We start from the raw sequence: 21,371 nt of genomic DNA, 5'->3' as shown, positions 1-21,371 counted from the left end.
CACTTTCAACTGAAGGTTCACACTTAACGTTAAACTTTTAATGAAAATATCCTTAATTACGTTATTTTATATATGTTTTGCAAAACATTCATAAATAATAATTTGCAAAAGCAATAAACGTCATCTATAAATACATTACCTATGTGTGAAAAACCAAACATATATATATTCCATAATCAGATCAGTCTTTTGTTCTGGTTATTCATTGAAATACTAACAACACTTCAGTTTTCAAGTATTAGCTTCTTGGTAGAATAACTTTAATTTTTGCTATGTACTTTTGAACATGCGTTGGAAATTATATACAGGGTGATCATAAAAACTTCCCCCATATATAAACCCCTAGTGGCCTATCCGCTGAACTAATCGAAATGAAATTTCAAGTATTGTTATTCGAAAGTATGAGCTCCAAATTGTGTTGATTTAAAATAATAGAGCTCTCACGGTTACAGTTGCAGTGAAACAATTTCGAAGTTTTTTGAATAGCAACACCTCCCTTTTTTCTTGCGCTTTCGCTTTGAGAAACCATAAAGGTCGTTGGAACGATACACGTGTGACGAAAATTGCCATTGCCCGTGTAAAACATTTAGAAAGAACAGCATTCTAAAGGACCAATGGTAACACAAGAGAGGAGGGGGCGGAAAAACTTTTGCTGGAATTACAAGTTTTCAACGTGTCCGCCTTTGCAAATGATAACACATTGCATGCAGGAGGGTGTTGACAGCAATGACGAATGTAACATAGCAGGAGGAATCTGTATAACTTGCCGTTTTATGTCATCTTTTAATTCTCACATATTTCGTGGATTTAATGTATACACCTGAGATTTTAGATAAACAGTAACTTATATATTATATAGCTTTTGACCTGCCTTCGAGAACCTTCTCGGAAAAACCGGTAAGAATTCGTTGTAAAATGTTCTCGCTTCGCCTATATGATATCGCCAATTTTGTCGCCAAATGGGCGATTGTCCATGAAATCTGGCAACCCTAACCCCACTTTGCGGGTAAGCCATCTTACCGCAGCTGGGCATTTCGTAACAATATATCCATATACATACAAAAATCTGAATACCAAGGATAACATAAACTTACGAATAAATTTCTATGCTTTAAACAAAGTTATATCTATTTCTTGTGATAATTTTGAAAAGAGAAAATATATATAGTTTATATTTCCCCTTTAGACCCGGTGGCGCAGTGGCTAGCGCATCGTGCAGCAGCACCACAGTTCGATTCCCGGGCTGGACAAGGTCGACTCAACCTTCCATCCCTTTATTTCCATCACTTGGGTCGATAAAATGAGTACCAAGTTCGCTTGGGGACTAAACACTGGGGTCCTGCGACAAGCTGACCATTTGTTCAGTATTATATGCTTACGTACCCCTTATCTACTATTATGTTTTCACAATATTAATGCACAAATTTTGTGAAATTTGGAATTGTATTTTTCGCTTCCGCTTACACCTAGCATCATAGTTAAAAAAAAAGGAGAAAGATTACGACCAATACATATTACTAGAAAATTTCCCACTAGGGAGGTATTAAAAGCATACTCAAGTATACTGTATGCGATTTTGTGATCTCAATTCTAATATCTTGAAAACTATTCAAATATATTGACCCATTTTATGGGAGTTGTATTCATTTGAGAAATAAAATCATGTATCCCGCGTATTAAAAACGCAGCTTTTAAGTTATAGATTTTCCTCAAATCACCCTCGTTGCGTTTCTAAAAATAGCTCAGACTATGATGAAGCTGATCTTGGATTTCAGAAAATAATAAGAATTAAATATTTTTCTTTATTTTCGAGGGTGACTAAAAGGTCAAAGAATTAGATTTCGGTGACACTCTGTTTGTTGTTTCCATCGCAAAGGGGATTTTTTTATGGATCGTGATTGATTCATAAAAAAATTATTAGTATAGGGATTTTATATTTATCAATCGGGATTTATTGTTCTCTTAGAATACATCACATATACATTGTAAATCTCATAAATATGAGTTTTAAATTTTGTAAATATTTAAAGCAATAAATGAATCAAATCTGTATTCACTTCTGTGACGTGTCAAATCAAATCAAATAAAAAGATAACCATGCGAATATAAAATTTAAAGTTACGCAAAGCTGCAATTTTATTTTAGGTGGAATTTTAAGAAAAACACTATCGATTTCGTGAACAATAAGACACTGGTACTTCTTCTTCAGGAGTAAAAATATTCTGTTAATTCTGTAAAGAATGTTTATGCCCTTATGAAAATTTGATAGTTACGATAAAGATCTATAGAAATTCCTATAGAACATTATAGATAATCTTGTATAGAAATATTTTTTCGGTAAAATTCGGTATAAATTTTATAAATCTTTCACTAAACAAAATTCTATAGAAATTTTATAAAGCTTTCATAAAACAAAATTCTATAGAAATTTTATAAAGCTTTCATAAAACAAAATTCCATAGAAATTTTATAAAGCTTTCATAAAACAAAATTTTATCAAAATTTTATAAAGCTTTCACAACACACAATTCTATAGAAATTTTATAAAGCTTTCACAAAATAAAATTCTATCGAAATTGTATAAAGCTTTCACAATACAAAATTCTATAGAAATTTTATAAAGCTTTCACAATACAAAATTCTATCGAAATTTAATAAAGCTTTTACAAAACTAAATTCTATAGAAATGTTGTAAACCTCGCACAAAACAAAATTCTATAGAAATGTTATAAAGCTCTCACAAAACAAAATTCTGTAGAAATTTTATAAAGCTTTCACAAAATAAAATACTATAAAAATATTGCTGTGCAGTATCTTACAGAAATTTAAGGAAGTCTTTACAGCGCTATTTTGTTAATATCTCTAAGGTTTTTCAAACTGCAATCAAAACCATTTTTAATTTCTGGTGTATTATATGAAGTTCAGAAGCACAAAAATAAACACTTTAAATCCTTTATAATAGAAATTTTTGCCTTTATTTCTGTAGCTTGAAGTTTTTCAGTTTCTGAATTTACGCAATATTTTGTGCAGTTTTCTTTTTGTAGTATTGCTTGGATAAAAATTGAATCTTATAAAAGCGAAAAATGAACTTAAATCATAAAATTAATTAAAATATTAAATCTACTCTGTCAATTACAAAATTGTAATTCTTGAAATGAAGGTTTTTATTTATTGCAAACTAGCCTTCGCCTGGCTTTTAAAATGTACCGGGAAAATGCCTAAAGGAACACTAAACATTAAATTTGAAAACCGTATAGAATTTTATTCCGTAGAACAACTTTATCAAAAAAATAAGTATATAAATAAAAAATCTGAAAGCTTTCATGATTTTAAATTACGTCCAAAGGGTTGTTTTTTTAAACTTTTGTATGTTAACTTTATTTATTAAATATCATGTTCTTCGCACTTAAACCATAAAAATTCAGTTCAACAGCAATATCACAGAATAATTTTTAAACGAGCCTATCTTTAGAATTTCAATTTCCGATACAGAGTCTCGGGCGATGGAGATAATTTTTTTTTTTTTTTTTTTTTTTTTTTTTTTTTTTTTCTGTACAACGTTGCCGTTGCTCTCCTTGAAATCCTTGAGTTTGTTAATCAGAAACTCGTTAAAGTTTTACAAAATATGAAATAGATAATAAAACGAATTCCAAATTTCAAATTCGGTCTTTCGGATGCCCATATTCGCAGGAGTATTACGTCATTCAAAATTTGATGGGTCTAGGTACCGTTGTTTTATCACAATGCGAGAAACATTCATACATTTATGCAGATTCTTCGTTATTTAACTTCTTTAAATATAACACAGGACTCTAATATTGGGTGGCAACAGTTTGAAAAGTGAAACGGACATTGATAGTGATTCAACGCAAAATGCCAAAACGAAATTAATAACCCTTCTGGCCAAATTGCCCGTTTTGACTTGAAATAAAAAACCGAAATTTCAATAAAAAATTACAATGAAATAAGCAATATCCCTTAATACAAATATTAATTATCGTAATAAATAGATTAACCAACTTCCATTTGCCTTCTCGCGACAAACGTCCAGTATCCAAGAGAAACAATCAATTTAAAAACTGCACAGAATTATCGCCCTCATTTTTCCAAGTGGCAACAGTGCTGATATCAGCAACAGTGATATATCAGCAGCAATGGCTTCGAGGCATTGTTGCTGATATAATGAGAGAAAATTATCAATTTGATGCGATTTCATCAAAAAACATACAATAAAAAAATCCCATTCGAATTTTGAAAAAATCGCTTCGAGATGCACTGGCTCTTGTCTATGTACCAAATTTCGTAGCCTTGTCTATGTACCAAATTTCGTAGCCTATTAGCTTACGCAAAGGTCGAACGAAAGACATACAGGTAGACAGAGTGTTCCTTTTATATACAGGGTGTACTGTAAATATTGAGTACAGGGGAAGTAGGACACCACGTCATAAAAATTAAGGACATGAATTGACATTGAATTATTGGACATGAATACGAATGGTATTTCGACAGCTTGAATATTACAACAGATACTTGCACCATCAGACGTTGACGAACCATTGATTGCCGAACATATTCAAACACATCGGGAGTTTCTTTGATTGTAGCTGCTGCATAAGCGATTCTTGCCACGAAATCCATTTCATACACAACAGTATCGTGATACACGACACTTTTGATGGCTCCCCACAAAACGAAATCAAGGCTCGATAAATCCGATGAGCATGGGGACCAGGGAACCGGTCCACCACGCCCAAATCATCGTTGCGGAAATGATCTGTTCAAATGGCTTCGAACATCCAGTCCAAAATGAACAAGCGCCCCATCATGTTGGAAACATGTTGCGCCTCACATTTGGTAGAACATCGTCAAGCAAGTCGGAAAGAACCTACTCCAAGAAGATCAAATAATCCGCGGCAATCAAATGGTCCGTCGGTGTAAGGCATGTTTGGCGTCTGATGGTGCAAACTTCGAGCATCTGTTGTAACATTCAAGCTGTCGTACACACCATTTGTATTCATGTCCAATAAATGTTTCAAATTAATTAATTGCTTCTTTTTCCATCTGCTACTACTTACTCCTGACATTTCCGGGTATGGGTTCCTATGCAATTCTTAATCCTTATGATTCCTACCTCTCCTAGAAGTTTATTGCGACATTTACGGTACACCCTGCATATAAATAGATATATATGTTACCGCTAAAGTGCAGAAATCAGTTGTTCTGCAATTATCAAGCTAACTGGGTCTGCAAATTACCTAGATAATCTGCGCATTACCTACTAGGCACACATTAAAGTGAAAATAAGGTCTTCGCTGGAACAACAGCAACGTTTCTGTACGCTTAAAAGAGTCGCCACTTATAGTTTTAAATTGTTTAAAATTGAATTAAATGACAAGATTTCAGAAAATGTTACTGCTAATCTAAATGTACCACAAATAGGTGTGCTTGCTGCAAAATGCAGTTGCTATGAAAGTGTCACCAATCTTTAGATTGCACTAATAAGTTATCATATTGTTACGTTATTTTCTGACAGCAGTTGTTTCGTTATTTTCTTCCTTCACGTTCGTACGGGATTCGTGAGGATTTGGAGTGAATAATGACGTCAGCACTTCATGAAGTATCAAAACACACTTTATTTAGCCAATATTAATCAGGACAGCTCCAAAATCACGTTTTACAGTCGTCGAAGATCTACTATACACTCGCTAGAACAATCAGCAACACAACCTTCAGGTTATCGGGCTATAACGATGGAAAGAGCTTCACTGCAAAGCACCAGAATACAGCTCCCGACTCTGCTCGGTCGTTCTCGGAACTCCACGCACTCTCGAGACTCTCCACGCTACAACTCGCGATGCACTCGACAAGACACAGAACACAGCTCCCGACTCTTCGGTTCAGTCGTTACCCGGAGCTTAACACACTCTCTCGACGATGCACTAACCGCGATACACTAAGAGACTCTTTCGATGCAGTCAACGACCCACTCGGCACTCGCTGCCCTAAACCGGTAAGAATTCGTTCCAGAAAGTTATCCACCCGTCCATGGTATATCACCAATTTTGTCGCCAAATGAGAAATTGCTTGCCAAATGTGGCAACCTTGCCTTCTCTTGCCATTTTATGGCAACCCTAAACCTTTGCGGGGAAGTATCTTACCGCGCCTGGACATTTCGTAACAATATGTTTTGCAAATTCATTTCCTTAATTGTAGTAATATTTCAAACCGTTTTGTTCTTTGTATTATAGTTTTTTAATTGATTGGTGATTGATTCTATCAACTAATTTCTTGATTGCTTGATCGTATTAACTTGATTTTTTAGAAATCGGAAAGTAAATAAATAACATTATGTTTGCGTACAGAAACGTTGCTGTTGTTCCAGTAAGGATCTTATTTTCAGTTTAACGAGTGCCTAGTAGGCAATGTGAGATTAGCGAGTGCCTAGTAGGTAATGTGTAAAATAGAGGGCGAGGGAAAATAAATGAGAGAAACGAGCTTTTGAACTTTAACGATACGGAAGCCGTTAATATGCACATTATCTAGGTAAAATGCGGAAAATTCTTGGATTAGTGGATTATTCAGTTATGGCAAAGCACACGAGGGCTATCTACCTAAAGGGAGGGATGCCTTCGTGGAGGACTTTCTTAGGGAAACTGGCTCGTATACACGTTACACATGGGGAAAACCACGAAAACGCCCATGCAGCCAGCCCGTTCGCGGGATTCGAACCTCGGACCGAACTACCAGTGTTCAGCGTCTTTACCGCTCGGCCGCTGGTGGGCCCTGGAAAATTCTTGATTCCGCACTTTAACGGAGCAAATCAGTTAATCAGGAGATTAGCTAGGTAATGTGCACATTAACGGCTTTCGCACTTTAACAATAACATATACACCAGATAAGAGTATTCTTATTTTAATTTTAATTCAATTTAAGTATTATTTAAAAGAAAAATATTTTAGTTTTAATATTTTTTAAATCAAAACGATATCGAAAATTTTTATTAGAAAAAAATCGTAACTGTGCTGAAACTTTTTTAGGCCATTTCTCCATGTCATAGAAGACTCTAAACTTAGACAAGATTTAAAAAATAAAAAAAGAAAGAAAAAAAATTTTTTTTAATTTGAAAGGTTTCAGATTTTAAATTACGTCCAAAGGAATGTTTTTTAACGTTTTGTGTGTTACCTTTATTTATTAAATATCACGTTCTCTGCACGTTCCTGCTTCAAAATAACCTAATGACTCTACACCCGGTCCGAGGATCTCTCACTCCTTCTCTCCTTCCGCCAACCTCTCGAGAGAACTTTCAGCTCGCCGCATATTTAGGGGGCGCCTTGCCGCATATGTACTATGCCTTTTTCGAGATTCGAAACCTGGTCTTTCAGTACAGCAATCAGAGCCACTAACCACTATCCAGGTTGGATGGCATATTATGAGTAAAACTGTTTTCTGCACGAGGGGAAATACAAAAGCAGCCAAAACCTTCAGCTGCCGGAATAGAGCCGAAGGCGAAGTACTCGTGTAGCGATTTTATCAATTCGACCGTAATAGGCCTAGCTGGTAAACCAGTCATTTACTCGTTTTACCTATTATATACCTATTTGCCTGTCTTCTTGTTACAAGCCTGTCTACCTGTTATATATAAAAATCTTTTCCTCCTTTACTTGTTACATCTTATTATCAATTCACAGCTGGTCCATTATAGATGCATGTTAACCTCAGCAGCCTAGTCGATGGGGGTAATCTATTTTATGTTGGAAAAGCGAAAATTGTGTTCCCCGTAGCAAAGTATTGGTGCCAAGTAGTTACAAATTTTGTAGAATGTTCGGTTGGAGTTTTATGACACACTGTGCGAAATTTTATGAAACTGGCATGTTTCCTTCTGTATCTTTTCAAGCAGAAAACGAATGAAATACCAGAGACGATAGGGGCTGACAATGCCATGATTCGGTACTTCTGTTGGAAAGGCTTCATTGCTATGTATATTCACCAAGGCATGTTTGAGACATGTCCTGGTGACTTAGGAAATAATTTCAGATTATTCTGAATGATTAAACCCTGGGTCACCCACTTCAAAGGGTGGATACGAAAGGAAGCGCGAAACAGGAAGCCTTCTTCGCAACATCAACATTGTGCTGGATATGATCATGGATGATCATCACGTGACTCAGCGAAAAGCAGTGTCTGAACTTTGAAGTCATCGATTAATCAATGTGATACGTTATTTATCGGATCTGGCATGATAAAATCCTCGGCTTGATGGATCCTCAGAAACCTTATTCTAAAAGATTACAAAAAATGCCACGAGGCGTACAGAAGTAAGTAAACAACTCAGCAATACAAAGGAGATATAATGCAACAATAATACATAATACCTATGAAGAGAATAAGGAATACATAAAATAACGCCTGTAAAGTATTTATTTATTTTAATTAAGAATTTACTTCCTGTTACTCAGCTATACTGTAATTTCTCCTTTTCCAGTTTCTTGCCAGAATATAAATTTTAGCTCGCGCCTATTTAAATGAGGTAAAAAGAGACAATATTTTAAGGAAGGTTTTAGATTTCTCAGACAGAGCGTATTCCACCTGCTGAAGGCCACGTTACTAGCTGATATTCTATGTTAGCATTCGCTTTTCGGGTTTCCATTATTCTTGCCAATAGTATTTGCCACTTGCGATGCCAGTGTAGGTTTGAACCAATTTGCGCTTTAGTCATTTCTGCGTAGCCTTTAGGATAACTTATGATTTAGCTTAGGTTTAATTTGAAATTATATTTTTTGAGTTACTCTATAAATGCTGGCTGGTTTTGTAAGCACAAGAAGTGCCTTCTCTTCAGCTACTTGAGCTCTGAATAAAAGGGTTTTTTATTCCCTTCTTACCTTCTATGTGTCCTTACTGGAAATAGCGACAAGTTACTTAGCTCCATCTCAGAATTTTGACTTAGCGTATATTACCAAAGACAGTGAGAGGCTACAACACATATACTACTATAATAGTATAAGGATTGTGTTAATTTTATTAACAGTTAAATTTTAAGTTAAAGTTCCTTTCCTGTCAAATTCTTAACTTCAACTTACTACTTCCGGCCAGAACGTAGTTTTGGAATCTTGCTGAATATTTAATGAGGAGGAGCGGTATTTAAACCACGAAGTTACTTACAGAGGCAGAGAGAATCAGAGTTTCTGATTTATGCGCGTCTGCCTTTTTGGCCACTCTCTCTCTCAAAGCTGTTATTACGCTCGGAAGTACTCAGGCCCTTGCTAAGCTTCGTAGTAAAATAAGTTAAGGGGCCAACTCGATTTGAATCTTGATAACTTCGGCTATATTTCTTTTAGTTAATCTTAGTTTTAGTTTAATTCTTAGTCTCTTAAGTTGCAGCCCAAGTGTCGTCTTTGTTTGTGCACTACCAGGCGGAGTTTTGTTAAATCTTATTGAAATAATAAAGGGTTAGTTACCTTAGTTATTCTTCTATCTTGTTGTTTCTTGTCACCGAACGCAAGCGATTATTCGCTTATCAGTTCTTAAGATTCTTCACTTCCAACATTAACTTAGAATTACAAAGTGGGGAACTCTACGTAGGAATTTTAAAATGTACTATATAAATAATAGAACTATGATAATGCTATTACTAAAACCAATAGGAATCAAAGTAATAATAATAATAAAAAATAATACGTGAAAGTAATAAAGTTGTAGGATTTATATTTATTTTAACTAAGTTTTATTTTAAGCTATCTTTCCTGTCAAGCCTTTACTTTCCCCTGAAATTGCCAATGCCAGAGTAGGTAAATTGTAGTAGAACGCGCAGTATATTCAAATTTTAGCAGAAGTAAGCTGAGTTTAAATAGAAGGGAAACGAGTTTGTAAGTGTGCTTCTTGAATCGCGAACGTGAAGGTTGCTAGGTAGAAATTTAAGAACCGTGCGTTTCGGCCTGTGTGCCTATCTCGGCAGTTCGCTGAATCTTTCAACTGCTTAATCAGTAAGCTCGCTGAATCTCAGCTGTATTTTAGAACGCGGTTAGGTTAGTTACGATTTCAGAGCCTCGTAGATAGTGATCTAGTTATTTATTCATCCTGCCATTTAATTTTTAGTTTCACATTTCTGTTTTGTTAAACCGCCGAGTCGGCGTAGTTTCTGAGCGTCAAGTGAACGCAGCTGTTATTTCTAAAGTGGAATAAAAAGGGCTTTAAACCCTTCTTACGTTGTTTGTGCAACTTTACAGTTCATAGCAGTCACTACCACAGTTGCTGACAGGTTGGGGCCACACAATACTACAAAGTAAATAAAAGTATCAGCATTACGTAAAAGTAATGCTGATAAAAAGGAGGTATGATATAATACATTAAATACATAAGGTAATAAAAATAGATAAAAAAATAGCAACACAATGTCACATAAAAAGATAATGCAATAATATATAAAAATAATAATATTAGAGTATAAACAACGAATAAAGTTGCGCGGCAAAAGCTTCAGAACTCCTGATAAGGTGAGAGAAAACAGGAAGTCAGCAAACAGGAAGATAACCTAAACCTAGTTCTGGCACTTCCATATAATTTGCAGTGCTATATACTCTACATCTTCTATATTATATCTTATCAAGATGTGCTCTACATTTTCTATAGCATCACACCAAGCACAAGGTCTACTGGTCACAGCATTTAAGCGAAATAAATAATTTGTAAAATTCCCCTGAGCACTAATTCAAAAGTCAAACAACAAAAATCAGCGTTAATTTTCAAAATTTACACAGGACTAGTTTCGATGGTTTTACCGAACCACCATCCTCAGCTGCACAACCTCAAATGAACAGAACAAAATAGGAAATAATGATTAGATAAGATAAGAAAGCCTGGACAAGAATAAGCAAGTGGCGCCATCTGTTGGTGAAACCAGAACTAAAACATAATTTCTTTAAAGGCCAAAGGCAAAGATGGATTGGAATTAGGATCGTTAACAAGAACAGAAAGATTTTTTTGAATGTGAAATGCCTCCAGAAAATCCACTTCTCCAAAGGAAGATGTTTTTTGAAGGTGTTTTGTTCTCATGAGCATTTAAAATCTGAGTTACTTTATAATCCGGTTGAATGTGCTTACACTTGAAAGGTTGAAAAACCGCTGGCTGGAAAAAAACTATTTGTCCACTGGGTCTTCGAAGAAGCAAGGTATTCATCATTCCAAGTTAATCACAGTTCTTTCCAAGCAACATGTTTCCAATAAGACTTGGAAATCAACATCATTAAACCAGAATCACGATAAGTCACTTGCTCAGCCAACAATCTCTACATAAAATAAAAGAAAGAGTCTGTCTGTGTCTTTCATTCGCGCTGCGCGTAAGCTGACAGACCCAGGGCTACGAAATTTGGTACATAGGTGCATCTAGACCAGAGCCAAGTGCACCTCGAAGCGATTTTTTCAAAATTCGAATCAGATTTTTTATTTTATCTTTTTTGATGACATCGCATCATTTTGAATAGTTTCATTCTTTTAGTGTGGTTTTGGCAACAGTTTTTCATTCAGTGCTTTGTATACTGGACTGCTGACTGTTGAAAATAGGAGATAAAAATATTTATTGCTTATTTCACTGTTTATACTGAAAAGTTTAGCATGATTTTTTTTTGGCAACTGGAAGTTGGTTAATTTATTTATTAGGATAATTAATATTTGTATTAAGAGCTATTGCTTATTTCATGCTGCTTATTTTCTTTTGACTTTTGGACACGCAACACGTGCATCGCAATCTTCTTATTCTGACCGCATGTGTCTCGCGAGGCACAACAGAATTTCCTTTTTCTTTTTTCTCTCTCTCTGTATTAGCTAATGGCAAAGAGGTTTGTATATTTTGAATTATGTCATCCACAAAGCACAATTTTGATTGGTTATTGCTTTCTGATGATAGTTTCATTCTTTTAGAAATGTGGTTTCGGCAACAGTTTTTCGTTCATTGCTTTGGATACTGGACTGCTGACTGCCTCCTCTTGAAAAAATGAGATTTATTGCTTATTTTATTGTAATTTTTTATATTATATTATGTTTTAATTATACATAAGTTTAATTATATAGAAAGTTTTGCATGATTTGTTTTAGGAAACAAAGTTCTTAACTTCTTTTATACCATTTGAAGTTTTAAGATTTTTCAACGGGAAGTTGGTTATTTTATTTATTAGGATAATTAATATTTGTGTTAAGAGATATTGCTAATTTCATTGTAATTTTTAATATATGATACATTTTTATTGATTTTTTGATAAAGTTGTTCTGCAGAGTAAAATTCTGTGTGTGTAAACTTCTGCAGAGTAAAAATTTAAATTTAATGTTTGGTGTTCCCTTTAGGCATTTTTACAGTACATTTAAATGGCCAGACGAAGGCTGTCCGCGTAACAGCTAGTATAAATATATTACAGTAATCCCTTATCGTATATGCTTTCTTATATGTTCCTTATCTTATATGCTTTCTTTAAGACTTTCTGCTGCGTATGAGAGAAAAATAAAAATATCATTTTCTAAAATTAAAAAATCATATTTTGAATAAAATAATATTGGTCAAGTTTTGTCGCACCACGCAGCATCAAACTCGTCCTCCCATCTGTGCTGATTATTAAGGACAAGCATATTATTGGCTTGATTCGAATTTTCTTACCCTTATTTTTGAGCAGTCATTTTTTGCTATCCCTTTGCTACTATACAAGTGTATCCTAGGAATATGTAATTTAAAAATTACACATTACTAAAATTTAAATTATTTTGTTTAAATATGAGAGATGTTTTTATTTCTATTTTATGTAATTTTCATACTTTATTTACTGTCTCCAGTTAACTGTAACCACGAACTAAACTGCATTTCTTAACAATGCAAACAAATTCTCATCACTGCCATTAGCTGATGTTATTAGTGCGAAAAGAACCTACGGAAATCTGAAAATCCTTGTACAAAAGTGCTAAAATTAACATCGGCTGAAATATCACTAAGTTGAGAACAATGTAATGTACGCAACAAAGCTTATGCGAATCCTGGAAACATGTATCTTCCTTTTCGAAACAAAGCCCACCAGCGGCCGAGCGGTAAAAATGAAGAACACTGGTAGTTCTGACTTGGGTTTGATTTCAGGCGAAAGGGTTGGTTGCATGGGTGTTTTAGTGGTTTTCCCGTGTGTAATGTGTATACGAGCCAGTTTCCCTTAGAAAGTCCTCCACGAAAGCATCCCTTCCCTTAGGCAGATAGCCCTAAGGTGCTTTGCCATAATCAACTAAACCAAACCTTCTGGAAACATACAGGCCCACCAGCGGCCGAGCGGTAAAGCCGCTGAACACTGGTAGTTCGGTCCGAGGTTCGAATCCCGCGAACGGGCTGGCTGCATGGGCGTTTTCGTGGTTTTCCCCATGTGTAACGTGTATAAGAGCCAGTTTCCCTTAGAAAGTCCTCCACGAAGGCATCCCTCCCCTTAGGCAGATAGCCCTCGAGGCTTTGCCATAATTACACACACACACACACACACACATCTGGAAACATACAAAATTAAGGCTTGAGAATAACTCTGTTGCGACAAGGAATGCAAACTGACAAGGATTCTAATACTTGAAAAGCATATTGCTATATGTTGATGATAAAATCAAAGAAGGTAATTTTGTGGGACCCTAAATTAGGAATTGATTTCTCCATCAGAAACTATATTAATAGCTGAATGCAACTAAAACATCTTCGCTGCAGAATTTTAATATATTTGCAGAATTTTCTTGGGAATATGTTAGCCAAAAAGCTATCCAAAAATAACGGATGATGTTGCACAAAGCTAAGAGATGACATATTTCTTTCAAACTCCATTTTTGCATGCCTGTTAGCTTTTCTCTCTGTTAATCTCGAAGCAGTGAATTATAAATGTGGTGAGAATTGTAACTTATCAACTTCTCTCATGGAAAATGAAATCCCAATAAGCTGGGCTTTAAGGGAAATGAATACTTTTAACTCTTACATTATTTTTTCTGTTTATGCTTATATTTATATGCGGCCAAAACGGTATAGTGCCTAGAGAAGCCTCATTGTGATACCGAAGGGCCTGGGTTCGAATCCCGAAGAAGGCATGGTTTTAACTGTCCGTCCCCTTCATAAGAGGCGATGGTGACCCACCTTTTAGGTGCCCTCCATAATAAAGAGACCACCACATCTGGTCATTTTATAGATAAATGGACTGTGTTACACTGTAACTGTTCACAATCTCACATTAGAAAACAATTTTTTTTCTAATTCTATTTCTAATTCTATTCAAAATAGAAAAAAAATTCTATTTTGAATCTATTTTACTGTTTAACTACCCATTTAAGAAAAAATGACTTCTTTATTCTGTCCGTACGCACAGTTGGAAAAGGATTGTGAAAATGGATTTGGGAACGGGCAAAATGGATATTTCCGATGAAATATGAACCCCAAAAATTTTCGCGCTTATACACTTCCTTTACTTCTCACAGTAATAAAATAAAACAAAAGCGAATACAATCACTTCAACTAAAAAACAGCCAAATAACATGAAAAAGTGGTACGTTTTCAAAGTGAATTCATTTCTCTACATTCAAAAAGTTAAAAAAAAAATTCTTCAAGGAATCAAAATTAAAACAGAAAATATTTTATTTATACTAAGTTAATCATGAAGGGGTAAGGGAATTATTTCTATGCGAAATTTTTATTACTTCAGAAAGAGTTCAGAGTATACAGTGTATGTGTGTGAATTGTTGTGCATCTCTCGAAATCTGTGTTAAGGGGGATTATTCCCTCGGAAAAAGCGATCTCCCGTCGTTTGCTTTTCAGGTACAATCTGTGGAGTGAGTCTGGTCAATTAAGCCATCAATCACTTCTTTTCCTTTTCGACTGGTACTGAGGGGTAGGAAAAATAAGAAGCGTCGAATCTCTCTCGGGGGTCACGGTTCATGCCAAATTTCACCTCGACGATAGTCTGCCGTCGCTGACGGTTAAATAAACATTTCAAACTGACGATACTCTATCGGGGCAAACGGTGAAGTGGTTAATTTGCATATTGAACGTGGAAAATCTATTAGAGAAACTGCTGAAACAGTTAACTTGAGTCATTCAACAATTTTCAATATCATTAAACGATATAAAAATAAGCATATGATTCAGGATAAAAGAAGACCTGGCCGACCATCAAAGCTATCCAATGGAAGAAAGCGAATTATCGTTCGAAATATTAAAACAAAATCCAAGAATGAGTGCGCCTAAAGTTGCTGCTGATTTACAAGCATTATATGAAGTAATTGTTAATCCTGAGACTATTAGAAGAGTAATTCGATCTGCTGGATATCACGGTAGAGCAGCCGGGAAAAAATTCTTCGTAAGTGAAAAGAATAGAAAACTCAGACTGGCTTTCGCAAAATCCAACATAAATAAGAATTCTGATTACTGGAATGAAGTTATATTAGCTGATGAGAGTAAATTTAATATATTTGGTTCTGACGGTAGAATCTTGGTGTTGAGAAAACCCAGGAAAGAATTTCGCAAACAGAACTTGGTGCCAACAGTAAAACATGGTGGAGGAAAAGTTATGGTATGGGGGTGTATGTCGTCCGCTGGAGTTGGTAATTTTGTTTTTATTGACAGTATAATGGATCGGTACAAGAATATTGACATTTTAAATCAAAATTTGAAATCTTCAGCCTGAAAATTGAACCTTCATAACGATTTTAAATTCTACCAGAACAATGACCCCAAGCACACTGCTTTGAACGTTAGACTCTGGCTGCTGTATAACTATCCTGAAATAATAAAAACACCACCACAATCTCCAGACTTAAATCCCATAGAGAATATTTGGCAAGAATTCGAATCAAGAATTCGCAAACACACCATTTCTTCAAAACAACAATTAAAATCGTAGCTTCAAGAAGAATGGGGTAAAATCACTCCAGAAATCACAAAAAAAATTAGTCGGATCCATCCCAAAAAGATTAAATCATGTTTTAAAAGTAAAAGGAAATCCAACAAAATATTAAAACCTTTTAAAAAATAAAATTTTTGGATAAATATTTGATGGGAAAAGTAAGTGTCCCATCACTTATGTGAGCCATATTTTGCTCCGTTCTAAACAATTGTATTTTTATTAAACTAATATTTTCATGTTTTGAGAAAATGTATGTTATGTAATAATTGTTACTAAACTTAAGTATGAAACACACTCACAAAACATTTTTACATGTTTTTTTAATTTATTTTACTACAGTTTCCTTTTGTAAAGCACAAGTGTCCCATCACGTTTGGGAGACACCGTATATAAATTTAATATATATCCTAAGTCGCGGTTTCGAGACATGATAAAGGCAAGTTAAATTTCTTCAATCGGCGCAATAGAATGGTAGATATAGAACTGTTCATTTTGTATTTTTGTGTATGTATGAGTGTATGTGTGTGCAGTGTACCTTGAATAGTTTTAAATGAAACATTAAGATTTCCTTTCAGAGCGAAATGTTAGAACCAAATAAAAACATTTCTTATTATAAGCCCATTTGCAATTGTTAGGAAAAAAAGACATTTATTTTGAAATTATAACTAACAATCATTTTATAATTATAACTAACAATCATTTTATAATTATTAATAATTTAATACTTATTTCTTCGTTTTTCGTTACATTTTCCTCGTTGTAAGGAATAAATAAACACCGTTTGATTACTATCCCAATTTTCGCCTTACAATCTGTTTTCACTGCAGTATGCAGATACCAGCAGGGAAAACAAGAAAGGTAAAGTAAACCTCTTTCCTTACTAAACATAAAACATGAACTGTTTGTTCTTCACCTCATAATGTATTTATAAACAATTAATATCACATGTCTTTATATAAAGTAATTAATATAATTTAATTAATATAGTGTTTTCATTATTTCAACACTTATTGATGTATAGGTATTTATCAAGGAAAAGCAGTAAATAATGATTTTAAATCAATATAAATCACATTAAATGTAAAATTCGATAGCATAGTTAAAATGTAAAGAAACATGTATCTATCTATACAAGTTATGCGACCATAGGTTTCACCTTCTGACCTTAATAAAGGAATATAATTTTTTTCAAAGATGGTGAATGTGCAAGATTCATATTGTTTTTTAGCTCTGAAGCGATAAATGACAACAAGCTGAGGCTCTCTCGTCTGACGATATAAAAATATTTAATAAAATAGTTAGAAAAGTAAAAAATCTGAAAGGTTTCAGATTTTAAATGACGTTCGAAGGGGCGTTTTTTTAACATTTTGTGTGTGTCGCCTTCATTTATGAAATATCAAATTCTACGTACTCGAACCATAAAATTCAGTTCAACAGCAATATCTCAAAATAGTTGTGAAATGAGCATATGTTTAAAATTTCCGATATAGAGTCTCGTGCGCTGGAGATAAATATGGTTTTTTCTTTCGTACAGTGTTGCCATTGCTCGCTTTGAAATCGTTTAGTTTGTTAATACAAAATTCGTTGAAGTGTTACAAAATATGAAATCGACAATAAAACAAAAATTTCTAATTCAAATTAGGGCTTTCACATGCCCATATTATATGGAAGATTACCTTATTCAAATTTCGATGGCTCTAGATACCGCCATTTTATCACAAACGAAAAACATACCTACATTCATGCAGATTCTTCATTATTTAATTTCTTTAAATATATTACAGGGCTCTAATATTTGGTGGCAACAATTTGAAAAGTGATTCGCCGTTTATAGCTCTCAACGCAAAATGACGAAACAAAATTAATAACCCTTCAGAGCAAATGGCTCTTTTGTACTAAAATGGACTAATGATATATGTTTTTCCATGTACATCTGACTAAGGTCCAGAAGATAAATTTTATTATGATTTTAATATATATATATATAATTTCAAAGAAGAGGAAAGTTAAAAAGCGATTGCTTAAAAGTACATTCCATACTGTAGTTCCTGAGTAAATAGTTATAATGTACTTTTAAGCAATCGCTTTTGAACTTTCCTCTTCTTATTTATTTTAAAATTATTTAAAATTATTTAAAATTATTTTAAAATATAATTCTTATTATTTTAAAATTTTGCAGCTCAATGCGCAAAATTCTTGACCACATAAGTGTCTTTTGTTCGTGTTTTCTTTCTACTTTCGTATATATATAATCGTATATATTATATATATTCGTATATATATATATATATATATAATTAAAAACATAAAGGTAAGAAATTTAGAACTAACATTTCACGAAGAATTGAAATTCATAATTAGTAAATTTCGAATAATCTTATAAATGCAACTGAAATATATATATATATATATTAATAACAGTAAAGTACTTTTATTTAATAAAATTAAAAGATATGACTGGCTCACTTTCCAAAAAACCTGAACTACCCTACCTCGTGTGAAGTTTCTTTAACAAAAGATGCATGTTTTTTACTTTCTAGAGTCTGTCATAATTTTTAGATATGACAGAACTGTCATAATTTTTAGATATGACAGACTTTAAAAACATTACACTAAAAGGGGAGAAAATATTAGGTTTTTGGAATAAAATGTATATTCTTTAGATATGAAAAAAATACGCAAAAATCTCAAGTTTTTCGCAATAAAAATGACATAAATATATGTTTTTAGATATGAAAAAATAATTTTAAAGAACACACTCATTGTGTCATTTTTTAAATACTTATTTTAGAAATTTAAGATTATTTCATTTTTCTTGTAATTCTTTTAGAATCTGTCATATCTAAAAAATATGCAAAAAATGCATGTATTTTGTTGAAAAATTCACATGAGACAGTCTTTCAGGGTTTTAGAAAAGTGAGCAAGAAAGGTTGTTTTGACTCTATCTTATTATCTATTAAACTGCAACTCTATATTCATATGGAATAATATTACAAAATATTTAGAAAACTTTATAATTGATTTTCAAAATTGCACAGTTTCGCTTTGTGCTCACTATCTACAATGTAATTGCTTAAAACCAAAGAACATTATTTGATTTTGAAAATTTTACTTACCATTAATATTTATTTAAAAATCAAGTTGTAGCAGTTTTAGGAATGTTATTTTTTAATTTATATAAAGTTAACATTTTTCTGGAAATTTTCACTTTTTTCCCTCTTTACTAGATACAAAAATAATCCACTACCTGTTCCTATGGATTACTGACTGATATGCTCTAATGTGAAATATAATTTTATCATCAAATTCATATTATTTATCAATTCTGGTACGATGATATTGTAGTCAAGGGCATATGTTTAGAGATGTAATTACATCGAGGTGTTTGCAGTATGGTAATCATGATCTTGAAAGTTTACGAAAATAAAACTAGTTAATTAAAGTTTCTCACAACTTTAAAAAAAATGAAAATACATGAATTTCGCACATTGGAAGAAAAATATGGAAATTCATAAAAAAATCATCGGATTGCAAACGCGAAATAATATTTGTTTCCATTATGATTAGTCTGCAAATCTGAATATAATTCCAATCTGAATATGATTCTGAGTAAAATAATGGTTCCTCTAATTATTTCATTATATCCCAAAATGACAATAAAGATTTGCTTTCCAAAAATACCTGTTTTGTTTTCGATTTAATATATTTAAATCATCCACTCTTATCATCCGTACGATAGAAACTTGAACCGTATGTTGTATTGTATTTATTATAATGGAATGATGAATTTAAAACTCTAATCCTAAATTTTATATTGCTAAACGTAATTGTTTGCATTAATATATCAGACAATAATTTGTTTTAAAAATGTTTGCTTAATTTCACTTTGTTTATGGTTACTCTTACAAATAAATGTTTATAACCAGAATGTGAAAAGAATTTAATTACAAAATATAAGGTTAAACTGGAAACAATATTTATTTAGTTTAATATATTATTACTCGAAAGCTGTAGATGAAGTAAAATTTAGGCGGAATTCAGAAAATTATGCGCAGTTTGTTCTTTCAAACCTGTGAAATTTTAAGATGACTGTCTTCTAAAATAATTCTCAGTATCAGCCATTATATAAAATTCAAATAACCTCGTGCTAACTTAATATTATACGCATTAATTTAATGTCCCATTTTTAAGTTCAAAATTAATTTTCAAATTTATTATTTTCAGTTTACTTAGTAAGCATGTATATTAATTACTCTGTTGCAGTTTTCTAACCAATTAAAGCATGTAATGATTTTACGATTTCTTAAAAGAATGAAAAATATGTGTTTTGGCCCGATTCCAATTCCAGCTACATATTCCAAACTTTTTTCTATTCCCAGTAATGAAATTAACAACTAACGTCATCGATACTTGCTCTACGCACATCCAAAATGTTGGTGAATTTTTGTTGCTTTAAAACTGATAATGAGTCACTTATTCCATATATTGTAGTAATACGTGTCCATAAATTTAAGAACTAGTATTGTTCTTAAGCGGAAGAGCTTAACCCCTGGCATATAATATTCCATATTCAGCACGTAATGTATTACTTTTTTTTTACTTATGTTTCATCTAAGTTTAAACTCTGAATGTGAAATGCATTCCGAAGTAAACTGCACTTAGCATAAATTCAACACACAACAAATATTCTAAAAGCAAAACGCTGCATTATAAAATTCCAACGAATAAATATTTATAGGTAGAATACCAAAATATTTTACCGGCCATATCATAAACAACCCACCAAAAGTGATTAAGAACATTGCTCACCTTCACATATGAGGCCTTGACCTATTAAGCCCCACAGCATATCCGTACAGTGATGACAGTAAGTGGGTTTGTGGAATGTTTTTTTGCTGAAAAAATGCCCCTGTTGCATCACTTCTGGGGGACCTTCTGTGGTGGGGCTGGGATTTTCTGTGCCTCTTGCATTAGGCTTAGCACCGGTAGAAGCCATATTGTTCCAGCTCCGTATAAGAAAAGCCGCCACAATTAGTCCACAACACCTGATGTAAAATAGTCGCAGAACTGCATCGGAAATGAAAAATTCGTGAAATGCTCTTCTTTCTCGGTAACGCCGTCACCTTTTCAAGGCCATTGTGCCAGATGATTTCTGATTTTTTGCTCAACTGCGACTCAGCTTACGATTCTAGAAGAGTCGGCCATTTTTGAAAGCTTACTTCTCTTTCTCTCGTTCTCAGAATCTGTCTCTCACACGCGCGTGAGCCAAACGATCAGCGCAGTATCCTTCTGCGCCGATCCGGAGGGAAGAGAAGCCGACCTTGGAGCAGCCCTCATTTAAGCTTGCGCCCCTGTACTACCCGAATGCCCCTCCAAAAGGACACTAGGAGCACACTTTGTTTTGTGTCTCCCACATTGTTAACTAACGAGAAAACACTCCTAACGTAAAAATAATGCACTTTTACTTAATATGCTAATGCTATA

At 33.5% G+C, this 21,371-nt stretch overlaps 1 protein-coding gene across 3 annotated transcripts in view; it reads right to left on the bottom strand.

Moving 5' to 3' along the window:
- The window catches only part of LOC118183390 (diacylglycerol kinase theta-like), a 232,510-nt gene extending 211,411 nt beyond the window's left edge, over nt 1–21,099 (bottom strand). For all 3 annotated transcript variants that reach the window (XM_085816146.1, XM_085816147.1, XM_085816148.1), the window contains exon 1: nt 20,697–21,099. In XM_085816146.1, the coding sequence (XP_085672272.1) occupies nt 20,697–20,883 (187 nt within the window). In that variant the 5' untranslated portion in view covers nt 20,884–21,099. The remainder of the gene's footprint in view (nt 1–20,696) is intronic.
- Between the last annotated feature and the right edge of the window lie 272 nt (nt 21,100–21,371).

This window comes from Stegodyphus dumicola, chromosome 4 (genome assembly GCF_044657685.1).
Source record: "Stegodyphus dumicola isolate Sdum_Otavi_A_Nest chromosome 4, ASM4465768v1".
NCBI lineage: Eukaryota > Metazoa > Arthropoda > Arachnida > Araneae > Eresidae > Stegodyphus > Stegodyphus dumicola.
Note: the sequence above shows the minus strand (reverse complement) of the source record. Positions and strands in the feature narration are given on the sequence as shown.